This window comes from Melospiza melodia, chromosome 1, assembly GCF_035770615.1.
Source record: "Melospiza melodia melodia isolate bMelMel2 chromosome 1, bMelMel2.pri, whole genome shotgun sequence".
Classification (NCBI taxonomy): Eukaryota; Metazoa; Chordata; class Aves; order Passeriformes; family Passerellidae; genus Melospiza; species Melospiza melodia.
In genome coordinates, this window is record NC_086194.1 from 144,228,656 (window position 1) to 144,242,356 (window position 13,701).

At 37.4% G+C, this 13,701-nt stretch overlaps 1 protein-coding gene across 1 annotated transcript in view; it reads left to right on the forward strand.

The window, feature by feature from the left end:
* Positions 1-12,654, forward strand: part of PKIA (cAMP-dependent protein kinase inhibitor alpha) — a 42,999-nt gene extending 30,345 nt beyond the window's left edge. Inside the window, exons 2-3 of the mRNA XM_063170697.1 lie at positions 5,689-5,866; positions 10,653-12,654. Coding sequence (XP_063026767.1) covers positions 5,716-5,866; positions 10,653-10,732 — 231 coding nt within the window. The 5' untranslated portion in view covers positions 5,689-5,715 and the 3' untranslated portion in view covers positions 10,733-12,654. The remainder of the gene's footprint in view (positions 1-5,688; positions 5,867-10,652) is intronic.
* Positions 12,655-13,701: the final 1,047 nt, after the last annotated feature.

The window sequence follows — 13,701 nt, forward strand, 5'->3', positions numbered from 1 at the left end:
GAAAAAAACTACAGGAGTGATTTTCAAAGTGCAGATCGAAATACTGCCCAGCTTTATATCTTGCATTGTTATTAATATTTTCTTTCATTTGCTTTCAAGAGTTAATTATATTTCTCTGTTCATCTGTCTGTGCAAAAACACATTATTGTATAACACAATAGATAGAATCTCTGTGGAAGAAAACACTTTTGTTAAATTCTTCCTCTGATTTTGCTTTCAGCTTAGAAGACCATGCATAAGGTAGAAATCTAGCTACAGATTGCTGTGGAATAGGTCTGTATCCTCACTGGAAAGAGCCCTGTAGCCCTGTCTCTTAGGCTAGATTTGGAACCAAAATTTATTTTAAAAGCATAATTATACATCTTCTCTAAATCAGACATGCTATTAAATGACAAATTCTCCTTTTTTTTTTCTTTTTTTTTGTTCCCTTGTGAAAGCTGAATATAGATAATTACATTTAAATAATGTGCTGATCGTGATACAACATTTAGCAGCCAAAGCCTGGGAGAGTTTTATTTGAAAATCTTTTATTTGATGCTGCCATTAAGCATAGATGGAGAAAGAGCGGGAGCATACATTGAAGGATTTTACCTCTTGGCCTTACACTGCAGCTTTGCCAAGAAAATGGCAGCTCTCTGGTGCTTGCCAGCAGCATGTGCCAAATTCATAGACAAGCAGTGTGTCAAGTGCCTGCTCTTGTTCTGTCTTCCTTTTGAAATAATAATGAAACCAATTAGCACAGGTACTTCACATTCACTTGGGCTTCTTTTAGGTATCTAGTCCCTTAAACAGACTTAAGTTCAACAACCCTGGGTACCTCTAGCCCATGAGCAGTAGAGACACTGATTTTTAATTCATGCTGGTATAATTTCTGTACTTTTCCTCCCAAACCCCTGAGAGCAGGGGCACTGTGTATTACCGGGTTTCACTGAATGATTATAGAACACAGTCGAATTTGGATTACATTTGTGAACTCAACAGTAACTTTTAAAGATTTTATTTTTTCAATTACAGAGAATTGACTGTTATCTTCTGAGACTTGTGGGACAACATTTGCTTTATATAGGGTGGAAATGGAAAATTTAACATAAATTGGATTGTGGAGTTAGTTAAAGGAGTATTTTGGTAAATTTCTGAAAACACAAATACTGATCCTTTCTGTACCTGTTGAATTATAATATTCTCATCATAGAATCATTAAGATTGGAAAAGGCCTCTAAGATCAAGTCCAACCATTCACCAAACATCACTGTGTTTACCACTAAGACATGGCCCTAAGTGACATGTCTACACATCTTCTGAACTTTTCCAGGGATGGTGATTGACCACTTCCCTGGACAGCCTGTTCCAATGCCTGACCACCCTTTTAGTGAAAAAAGTATTCCTAGTATCCGATCTAAACTGTCCCTGTTGCAAGTTGAGACCATTTCCTCTCATCCTGTCCCTTATTTCTTGGGAGAAGAGACAGACCCCTGCCTGGCTACATCCTCCTTTCAGGCAGTTTGGAGTGATAAAATCCCCCCTGAACCTCCTTTTCTCCAGGCTAAGCACCCCCAGCTGCCTCAGCCGCTCCTCACAGGACTTGTGCTCCAGACTCAGCCCCAGCTCGGTCGCCCTTCTCTGGACACTCTGCAGCACCTCAGTGTCCTTGCTGTGGGGGGCCCAGAGCTGGGCACAGGATTTGGGTGCAGACTCTGTACCAGTGCTGAGTACAGGGTGACAGTGACTGCCCTGCTCCTGCTGGCCACACTGTTTCTGACAGAGGCCAGGATGCCATTGGCATTCTTGGCCACCTGGGCACTCTCTGGATCATGTTCCACAGATATTGACCAGCATCTCCTGGTCCTTTTCCACTGAGCAGCTTCCCAGCCACTTTTCCTCCAGCCTGTAGCATTGCATGGAGTTGTTCTGGTGCAAATTAAGCACTTGGCCTTGTTGCACTTATCCTTGGCACCCTTCTTTTCTCCTTCTGCATTCCTTGGATACTTACTCTACCCCTTATGTTCAGTGTAGAATATTCATTAACAATACAGGCATGTCTTGACAGACTGGCTAAAATCCAAGGTAACAACTCTACCATTCTCATCCTCTGTAATTTCTTAAGTAAATAATTTTCAGCACAACTTTTTGTGAGGAAGGGGCTGGGAAGGGAAAGAGAAAAAAGTCTAAGATACCCACATTTCTAGATGTTTATGAAATTGAGAATCTGAGGAAATAAAAAATGCTGTATGAAAATCCCCTGGGCTGTGATGCAAACTCTAACCCATATCAGGCATAGTGACTCTGCATGGGAGGAAAGGTAAATCACAGCTGGGGGGGATTTCTGAAGGGATAGTATCTTATCAGTTACCAAGGAATCCAATCTTGCAACAGCAGGTTTCATTAATCCTTATTCTCCCAGACCTCCTTTCTTCAGTTTGCTGGCTCAGTTGGCAGAAACAGGCAGGTTTGCAGCCCTCTTGTTTCAGTTTAATGTCACATAGTAGAGTACTGGTTTCACAACTTTTTGAAAAATTAAAATTCTTAGAACTAGCGGGACTGTGACCACAATCTTTAATGCAGGAGTACCTGTTTATGCAATTATTTAGGAAATTCAAATTATATTTTACAGTTATTAGCAAATTCCACTCCTGGCACAGAGACTGCAGGGGGGAAAAAGATTTTTTTGAAGTGAATGTTAATTCCTTAATGACTGGTTCAGTGAATAAGTACAAACTGCTGGGCACTGAGCCATTCATTGGAAGAGGAGCTCTTGGGTGATATCATTGTAGTTCCATATTTATGCAGTAATGTCTCAAGATAATGCCAATACAAAACAGAATGGTATTTGTTATTTAGGAGGAGACACAGACAGGAAAATTTGGAAGTGTCATAAATGTATGTTTGATAACATTATTTTTTTATCAGAATGTTGTTAGTAATACCATATTGAGCATACAGAAAATGAACATTTAAAAATTTCTCTACAAGCACATTTTTCCATGCCTTTATAGCTTGTTTTGTAGCTAAATAAATATAGCTTGTTTTAAAACTAAATAAGCTTGGGATTTCCCCTGATAGTCTCCATTTTTATGGAATGTTTCAAGAGAAGTATTATCTCACAGAAGCATATTCTGTGGAGTGGAGTGCAGTTTGTACATCCAGGGAATTTCTCATGGAGTACAACCTGGATTATTTTGCAAGTCTTACAGCCCTGCAGTTTGTTCCATCTCAGTCATGGTCTTCTCTAGTTATTCTGGGCCTGATGCACTCCATATGCACCTTTCAAAGAAGAAAAGAAAACAACTCTGTGGTGTTTTTTTCTATACTAAAAATAAATTAATGTCTTCATGGGGAGTGATTACTACGGTGACTTTGGACTGGTCCTACATTGATATGAAATCCAAGCCTGTAATACTATTGATTGCTTTCATGGTTTGCATTCTTTTTCTACAAGCCAGTTGCAATAAAAAGCATGCACAAATATAAGGGATTTCTGTTTAAAATCATTTAGTCTCTGATTTTGGTGAATGCTATTCAGTGACTGGGTCAGATAAGTCTGAAAACTTGTGCTGTTTTCTTATAGAAACTGTCCTCATTGTTTCCCTGAACCATTGCAAATTACATGCTGCATTACTACATGGTTGATGTATTTGGCATTGCAGTGTCTGCACCTTGGGCAAAGAACAAATGGTAGACTTCTCACTTGCTTCAATATTCTTGCAGTGTTTAAATAGGAGGGCAGTTCAGAGGAAGAAATGCATGGGGTCTCATTCTCATGCAAGCTTTTGTTATTAAACAAAGACACTGCACGATTTTATGTATGTCAGGCAGGCTTTCAGTCAATGCTGACCTCTTTTCCTCCCTAGGTGGTGGTGTTAGGTTTTCTGGATTGGTTTTTTTTGTTGTTGTTGTTGATTTGATTGGAGTTTTTATTTCTTTGTTGGTTTGGTTTTTTAAAGCAGTTTCCTGTATCGTAGTGGTTGATCCTAAGAGTAAAATTAGCCTGTCAGCCATTCAGTGTTTGGCTTGGGACACCAAAGCTTGATAGCAGTGAACTTCTTTCCGAGCCAGTCAGTCTTGCAATGATACTTGATGTAGTTATATTTAGACTAAATAAAATATGGTGTAGAGCTCTTTTCTTAGCTTCTCACACACATCATACATACACCCTCATACAGCTGACTGAATCTGGGGCGGTGAGGAATGGAATGAAGATGAGGAGTGAACAGGGTTTGTAAAGTTATTCAGAGGTGAGGGTGGAAGAGGATTGGCTGTTGTCTTTTTTGTATCTATTTTTAAAATAAAAAGTGTTTATAAAAATGAGGGCTTTTTTTGTTTATTTGAAGAGAGAAAGCTGAACCTTTAGCTGCTGTTAATATTTGTGATGACTTCAAGAGCTGCTTCAGTGTCCAGCACCTGCAGTAGGAACTGATTAGAAAGATTTAACCATTCTATGCCAATGTGAAGTTTTGGCCACTTTAGTAATAACAGCTAAAGCCTCTTGCTGTAGGCAGCTGTGAGTAGCTGCCTGCATGGCCATATCCTCTGTCTGCAGTGTGCAGAACCAGAGAAATTCTGCTTAAAATGAAGGAGGCATACAACTGTGGGGGAGCTGCTTTGGTTGAGTGGTTCTGCAGTGTTTCTTCTCTTTTAAGTACTCCTCTAGCAGACAGCTTCCCTGATTCCCCTATGACATGGAAACATAAAACATGAGGAAAGCATGGTTGCCTAGCATTTTGCAGGAAACCCTAGACACGTACACGTGAAACTACAGTAAAAGCAATGTGATCAGTGAGAGAAAGTGCTCCTCCCCATTCTCTTTAAGATTTTATAAATTAAGAAAATAAAATTCTGCTAGCTTAGATCTATAGCATATATTGCAGCAGAGAGGCAGTTCTTTCTGTTCCCGAGATTGAAATAGCATATTGTATTTCCTGTGTCTTTGTCAGATCTTGCATTAATGCACATCATCACTTTATTCCATAATGACACAAGAAATAATTATTTTCTAATGAAAAGAAGTTCTGAGATTATACCTATCTTACAGAGCACTGCTTTCAAACTTCTGCAGTCTAGTTCAGCTATTCTGCTTGCTCTGGAAGCACATCTCCCCTCATTTCAGGAGCATTAAGGTAACGCATCAGGGAACCTACCACACCAAAATTAGTTGAGTCTGAAAAGGTCTTTATACAATGTCAAAACTAATACCAACAGGAAAGAAAATATACAAAACAAAACAGTGTCTTGTGTATGAGCACAGGGTTCTGCTCTCAAAAGCATTATCAGTTTGTACTTTCTTACTCGTTACATTCTGCTTTTTGTAGAAAAGAACTTTGTTCCACCCCCTGCCTACCTCCTACATCTCAGCTAATATTAAAAGCAGAGACAACTCTATAAAGAAATTATGTTGCTGAGGTCATTGCTTTTATAAAGTACTCACTATCACTTTATGAAGCAGGGAAAATGAAATTGGTTAAAATACTGTTGAATACAGCTGGCATGAAATACACACAGTGTTTTTGCTTTCTACTCAGTTTCTTCTCTAATTTCTCCAAATTTTGAGACTGGCTAACCAGTCTCAAAGTCTAAAAGAAGATGTGTCAATCTACCCTGTAATGGGAACTTCTGTTCCTAATCCATGAAGTCATCTGGTTTTCTGGTGGTCTAAGTGGTGATTTTTGTTTTTCTTTTTTTCCTGCCATCCAGGTACTGCTATGTGGATATTTGTTAGCAATGACTGATGTGGAATCTACATATGCAGACTTTATTGCTTCAGGAAGAACAGGTAGAAGAAATGCATTACATGACATCCTTGTGTCCTCTCCAGGTGGGAACTCTAGTGAACTAGCCTTAAAGTTATCAGAGCTTGATATAAACAAAACAGGTAAGTATATTCTGGGATTTTATTGTATTTATTTAAAACTAAAATGAGAACTAGTACACAAAGCATGGTTTATGTGCCCACATTATTCCCTTGTTCCTCAGCAGAAGAAATTTATTTTTTTTCTAATAAACATGGGTTGCCTGCAGTAAGAATCACTGACTTTATAATGGAAAGGGTGGTTATTTGCAAGTACAACACATCCCTGAATAAAGAAAAGTTCTTCTGCAGTGAGTGTCTAGTGGCAGGGTCCAAATCAGGATAAATTTTATGAAAATTAGAGTATAAGGAAGAAAATAGGGAAGTTTTTATTAAAACCCAAGTCTGCATAATATCCTTTTGTGTATCTATCTGACTTGAGGCCTGTAAGAAAAACCATATGTCTGCTGAAAGGTTGTTGTGAAATAAACTTTTTTTTAGCTGCCAAAGGACAGAGCAATAGGAATGCATTAGTGTTTGTTTTGCCTGGATCTTTGTTTCTGAGTAAATTGTCTCTTTCTCTTTTCTGCTGATGCTTGTCCTTCTCTTAAGATGACAAGCAGTAATGCAATCCTAAATCTTTAATATTACCAACATTTTTAAAAGCTTCTGCATATTCAGTTGAGAGGAGGGAGGGAGAGTGGACTTTACATGAATTAAAAATAGTAATATGACTGGGTATTTATTTTTATGTTAGATGAGTAGCAGCTAATGAATAGATGTTACAGGTATTAGAAAGCCCTTTTCAGATGTTAGGGAAGGCATGGTTTTACTTATTTTAATAATACCAGAAGGTAATAAATGCAGCAAAGTAGAAACTGTTGGTAAGCAGCTGCCCTGTTTGTGCACATACTTTTCTCAGAGATCAAGATGAGTTTTGAGAGGGAGTCTCTTCACAAGTCAGTCACATGTGGGCACCATGGTGTTGAGGTGGTTGTAGTGCTGTTTTGAAGGAGGGCTTTTTTTTTTGGCTTCTGGACTCATGTACATCCTAAGTCATTCCTTTTGCCAGTTTGCGACCTAGAGATTCTATATGCATGCAATTCTAGCTGGGCAGGGCCTTTAGTTTATTTCTGTTTAAAAATGCTTTATGTGTGTAGGTGTGTCATTTTATTTTAGTGAGAACAGGTGTAAAATATTGGAAAAATAAAAAGTAGATGCTATTTGAATGGCACAATGCCAACATTCAGTCTCTAATTTACACTTATCAAAATCTTCTTTGATCTTGTCCATTTAGAAAAGAAAAACAGTCCCTATTTTTAAGTTAAACAGTGGAGTTCTTATAAGCCAGAAATGTGTTTTCAGGAGTCTCTTTAGTTCTTCTTGATGATCCCTTTTGAAGCCCAGGTAACCTAATCAATACAGAAAAACATACAGAGCTGTTCATAAAATTACCTTAGATAGTAGAAACATCTGCATACTTCTTCAAAAGGTTATTCAATTTCCATTAGATAAAATGAAAACACATTTAAATTCTGTGTTATTAGTACAACTAGGGGCCAAGTAAAAGCCTCCAAAAAATTACTGGAAAAAGGCATTGTCTTACCTAGTATTCATGTGAGTATTATCACTTCATGTCATTCAAAATCAAGAGAGGCTAAAGAATATTTTGCATGTAAAATCCCAGTTCAGAATATATTAATCCTTGTAGGATGCATATGTGCATCACATCTGACAGGATTAAGAAGAAAACACGTTTGGGGGCTATATCTTATTTCTTTCAAGGTGCATGTCAAACAGTTTATGCTAAGTACAACTTAATTATATAAATATAGACATCAAGTTTCGATTCCTTCCTTTTATTCCTCTTACAGCTGCATGCATTTTCTTGCAAAACTGCAAATGTGTTTGCTTTCAGCTGCATGGAGTAATGGCAGAGTAGGATAATGCAGATGTTAAAGGAAAAAAAAGGTAGTTATAAAACATATGTAAATTAAACTACCCTAGCATATTTAGTACATTCACTTCGGAAAGCCTGCAGATAAGTTTCCTGTAAAAAACCAGAACAGCTTTTAACAGCACTAGACTTGTTCAAAGACAATGTATTTTTCTGTTACTCAGTAGCTGATACCTGAGGTGAGTGTTGGTTAATCCCCTCATCAATGAGCCAACAACAGATAATAGAGAGTTTACTGCATAATTATGTATAATAAGTATAATTACTGTATGGCACTCTCCCTTCAAAACAACTGTCCCAGTTTTCTTTGTCCATAGCAAGCTAACAACCTGTTATTATCTATGGAATGGATATATTTACCAAACACCAAAATACAGGTTCCAAGGTCTGTGTCAACATGTTTTATATAAATTAGGTAAAAGCAACACTGTGTACATCTGACAGATAGAACTCATAAGTTCAGAAGCAAAAGAAAGATATTTAGCACAGAAATCAGCAGGTAGCTCTCCTGCTCAATACTCTCAAGGTAACCAGTACAATCCAAGAAACTTGATCTTGCAGGTTGTAGCTAAATGAAGTAGTGAGGTAAAAGTACAATGAAGAATGACAAGTCCCTGCAGATCTAATGTCTAAAACAAACTGCTGCTTTTATAGGTGCTATAGAACACAGAAAAGGACATTTCCTTGTAAAAATTGTAGTGGTCCAAGCATCTACAAATAATGGGTGTAATAAGGTGTTAAACACCTACATAACCCGAATGAAGAACTGGCTGTAGAAATTAGTGAGTGAAAGTAATTGATTTTAGTCCATGGTAGAAATGTTTTGGGTGTAAGCAGGGGGAATAGTGATAGACACTGTAGAGTCAGTAATGTTACAGGAAGAAAATTGAGTTAAAAGCTGTACATTTGCAGGACTGGTTATTCTAGCCAGCTGACCTACTCACACAACTGTATTGTGGCTCAGAGTATTGTATTATTTAGTTTTGTTTCTTTTTTTAATACTGCCTGATGGTTTCAAAATGCTGTGTAAAAATTACAGTCTTGCTCTTGAGAGTTTCTAGCCATCAGGTTTTAAAGGAAGAACAGCCATGTGCTTAGTAGTTTTGGGATTCTCAGAACTTAAAAGCAAATTTATCTCTGTAAATATATTTTAAAGCCTTTGGTAGGAGATCTCTGCCAGTAGAAAGAAAAAGCTGGTACCAAGATAGTGTATTATAGATTAAATGGGTTTAGATGAATGAGTTTTTCAGCAAGTTGAGAAGAATCTTTCAGGGAGTGTTATATTAGAACCGTAGTGCTCTTTCCCTGGGTCTCTGTGCTCTGTGTTTAACAATGTTTGGGCTTTTTGTCCAAGAGTGATTTTTCTTTTAAAAACAAATACCTTGCAAGAGTTTTTTTTGCTCTTCAGTGGGACATGTTTCCTATTCTTCTTGTTAATAAGATTTCCACCACAAAAGTTTGGCTTGCCCACGTAGTAGCAGTCAGAATAAATGGAGGGCAGAGCAGGCAGAAATGACCCCCTGAAATGACACTAATCACATCTTCTGCAGTATTAGAACAAATGTAGGAGGTTTTTAGAAAGTGTTTAGACAACTGGGGCAAAAGGGATTTTTGTCTAATAATAAATAATCACACGCGGATCCATCCTGATGGAATCCTTTCTAATTTGAGAGGGTGAAAGTGAAAAAGAGTTTTCTGGGAAAGTGCCTTGTAAAACAATTGTCTATTTACTACTCAACCCATAATGAACAGAACAAACCTCACTGTTTAATAGGTAATTGACTTTCCATGCAACTTTTTATCAGGTTGAATGTGATAGTTCACAGTATCTTTTGTGGCATTTTCCTGCCTACTCAGTGCATGCACAAAACACAGTTGTCATGTCTAAGCTGTTTGCAATGTTCTTTGCAAGGCAAAGAACTTTTTTCCCCTACCAGTGTGCCCTTTCTTCTACACAGAAAAGAGAAGGCGTTTATGATGCTTATTTCTATAAACAGAAATAAATCTGGAGATGCACCATGTGATCTGAAAGAAGGAAACAATAAATATCTGCACTGAGAACCCTATCTTCATTCTAAAGATCTATAGATTAAAATTAAGAGGCACTGCTACATCTGTCTAAACCTCCTTACAGCCTAGCCATGGAATTTTCTTCCCTTATCATGCCATTTCAGTACAAATTACTCCGAATCCTTGCAACATACATGAGACATGTATGTCTTAACATTATTCATTGTTGTGTATCTATGGCTGATCAGTCCAGTGTTCAGGGACTTGTGTCTCACTTGCACTCACTTTCCTGTTGCCTGAACGTGTGAGGTTTTTAATTGTTATGTAAAATACAGTACTTTGCATACAGATAGTAAAATAATTGAACAATGCTTTTCTTGGCCTTGTTTAGACAGACTGTGAGTTGCCTGCTCACTGTGCCTCTGTAGGATGTGAGCTGTTCCTCAGGTCATTCTGTGGTTTGTAGTGAGACAGCTGGACTGAACACCATGGACATGATGCTGAAAATGGATGCATAGAACTAAAGCAGATTTAACAAACTCTTGTTTTTATTGAAATTGCATCTCTTTGTAGCAGTATCTGTTCACATTGGTGCAATGAGGTTTTTTTCTCTTATACTGTTATAGCATCATAGTGAAGAAATTTTCAAAAATACTCTACTGTTTTTGTTAAAGTCATTAATTTTAAGCTACATTTGGTATTTATTTAGTGATACTTGTGATTGCAGCTAGTAATTTGCATCTCAATAGACATTTCTTAAACAAAGTATAGCTATCTTAGTAGTGAGGCGTTTCATATTTCAGTTTCAATTTCTTTTTACTTTGTTTTTCAAGCTGATGGATGAACAATCAGGGTTCTCTTTATTTTAGGGTGGATTACTCATCTTTTTTTCCTGTCTTGTAGAAGGAGAAGGAGATGCACAGCGAAATCCAAGTGAGCAAACTGGGGAGGCCCAAGGGGAGGCAGCAAAGCAAGAGAGCTGACATCCGACTTTGACCGAGTGGAGCAGCTGCTGGATGTTTTCAGGCTACAAGAGTGTGCTGGAACAAATTTGTTTCCATGAGCAAGCTGGTAGAAAAGAAAGTGCATGTGTCTTCACTGCTGGAACCCACTCAACACAATGCTAAAAATCTGGGTACAAGCTGTGACAGAAGACAGAATTTTCTCTACCTCTGTCATCAGCAATGGTTGAACATGTATTGATTTTTTGGGATAGTGTCATCAGATGGATCCCTTCATAATGACTACTCGATGGGAACACTTTTAGAAAGTAGAACAGGTAAATCTTGTAGCAAATGGCCTTTGAAGCATCAGAGGATCTAATTGTGTATCTTAAGCAAAGGCTTGTGTGATCCTCAGAGTTTAAAATTCTCTGGCCAAAGTGTTTGCCCATTATAAGAACTGTAAAGAAAGCACTGTTTTTAGAACTTTGCATCTGTTTTACAGCTCTGTTATTTACAATGGTTTTTGTATTGTACGACTTAGATGCTCCACACTGCCCCTTCTCAACTGCTTATGAAGAATATTTCTGTTACTGTGAATTTTTCTACCACACGTTTTGAAAGGGCTGGTTTTTTGCATAAGGTGGTGATGTGCACATGATAGATCTAAACATCAACTGCTAAATTGATTATGCCTAAACCTGAATGACTCAGCAACACTCGAATTTGTTACTAGATGAGCCTTCAAAACGATTTGTTAATGTGAATACTTGAGCGTGTGTTGTGTCCTTGGTACAGTTTTGCCACTCGCCTGTAGTTAGTTGCATATCAGAGACTCAAATTGAATCTTTTATGTTATTCTTCCCCATTTTTCTAATTTTGGTCCCAATTTCTTAATCTTTCTCTGAGATATTTTTTTAAAATGTTATTCCAAGTATTTTATTGTTATGGTAGTTTTAAGAATACATTTATTACCTTATATGGGTTGAAATTCAAACTAATTCCATGGTGCTAGAAGTTTTCCTGATTCACATTGTAAAAGATAGGCCTTGTTTACACATGGGAAAATAACTGGCATAGGTTATTGCCAAGTATGTATTCTGAAAGGAGTTTTAGAATGCAGAATAGTCCAATGAGTGGCTCCCGGGCTGGATCCAGCAAGGGGTTGAATTTTTACTATTCCTTGCCTTTGCCTCAGTTGATCAGGCTGTTGGGTTTGCACAGCCAGTAGCCTGCTACTGATGCACCTGAACAGCCAAGTGCTAGAATCTGCTACAGTAGCCTTGTGGCTTGGAGTTGGAAAGGGAGGTGAGAGACTTGGCATCTAGCACCCAAAGACTAGATTTTTTCCCATTTCATCTATTCCAAATGGCAGTCCAAACTGGGCCTACATCAAAATACCAGGATAGCTTGTCCATCCAGGACATCACTTAAAACATCTACAGATTAATAACCTGTTCTGCAGTAGCTATTGCTGATTGATTTGTTTTTCCCCCTTGTCCTGCCCCAATAGACAAGGCCATTCATGAGGCTGAATGCTGCAAAATGGGGCAGCCACACCTCTGTGTGACTAAGGTGAGTGAAGAGAGTGACTGATAGTAAACCATGGCAATCACACAAGCACCAATCACAAGGTCAGAAGATTTGTTTTCTTTTATTAATAGGAGGTGATGTCACTTTATATATAGTATATATATTATATATATTTTTGTGTTGTTGGTTTCAAATGTTATGCACTTTTTAATGTTTGTAAACTTTTACTAATGAATAGTGTGATTGCTTCCTGAATATATTAATCATCAGTTAACAAAACATCTTTGTGGCCACAGATGTTTGTTTCTACCATATGTATCATAGTACTTGTCACCTAAAAATTTTTTGTGAGATATGTGGAGGAACAAAACCCACTTCTGATCAGTATTATGAGATCATTTATTAGTGTTAATAAAAACAAGCCAGCCGTATGCTTGTGGCTCATGCGTGTAATATTAACTCTCACCTTCTGGTGTTTGGAAGCTGAATGCCTTGCTGTCTTATTAGCTGTCAAATGCCCTATCTTCTTGGCAAGAGAAGTAGTCCATTTGCTTTGGAAATACTGTTATCCTTAATTCTTATTCTTTTGTTTCACTTGGTGTCCCTTTCAGACTTAACACATTATTATTCACCTTTTTTTTTCATTTTTCCTCCCCCTTTCGCTCTTGCATCAAATCTTCAAGCTGAACCGGTTGCCCTTTTTCATGGACTAGTTACTGTCAATCTAGCACAATTGCCAGAAGGAAATAGGATTCTAGAGGTTTTTTTATAGTGTTACTTTATTGATGATCCATGAAACATCATCAGTAAAATGTTGCAGAAAAAGGCAATAGTAAAATAAGTACTTACAGTATATTAAAGTGATGGTTTTCCTTATTTTCCTTCACTGCTTTTCTTTATTTCAGTATACTTCCCTTCTTAATTCTTTTGTGTTGTTAAATAAAATTAATTTCAGCCTTTCCTCTCTATTTTGTATCTGTTTTTTCTGTTTCTCCTCTTTTTTTTCCTTGTTTTTAAACAAATTATGGTGTCTTTTGCTGGTTTTTGAAACCCATCTCTTTGTGATGGAAAATAGCGTTGTTAATTTTAGTGGAGTAAAAGGCTATTTATGTTCCTCTTCCCCCAAAAGTGTATGAGTGCTTGATTTATCCCTTGAACTGTGCTTGCTGTCTTAATTTTGGATATTTCTGTAGCATCTACAAGGAGGCCTCACTTAATGTAAACATGTGGTTAGTCTGTGCCAAGTCACTGCACAGTATCTTCAGTATTATTGTTACCAAAGCAATTACAAAGGAGCTGCTTTGAATATATTCACACCTTTACTTCTGTGTAATTGCATCATATAACAGGGAAACTGATTGCAAAACCAGACTTTGACTGGGTTATTTTTGCTTTTGTTAGTTATCTATTTCAGTTTACCTGACACTCTGGCTTCTCTTCCAGTACCTTCTTTCTATTTTATTGTGTTCATTATAGTT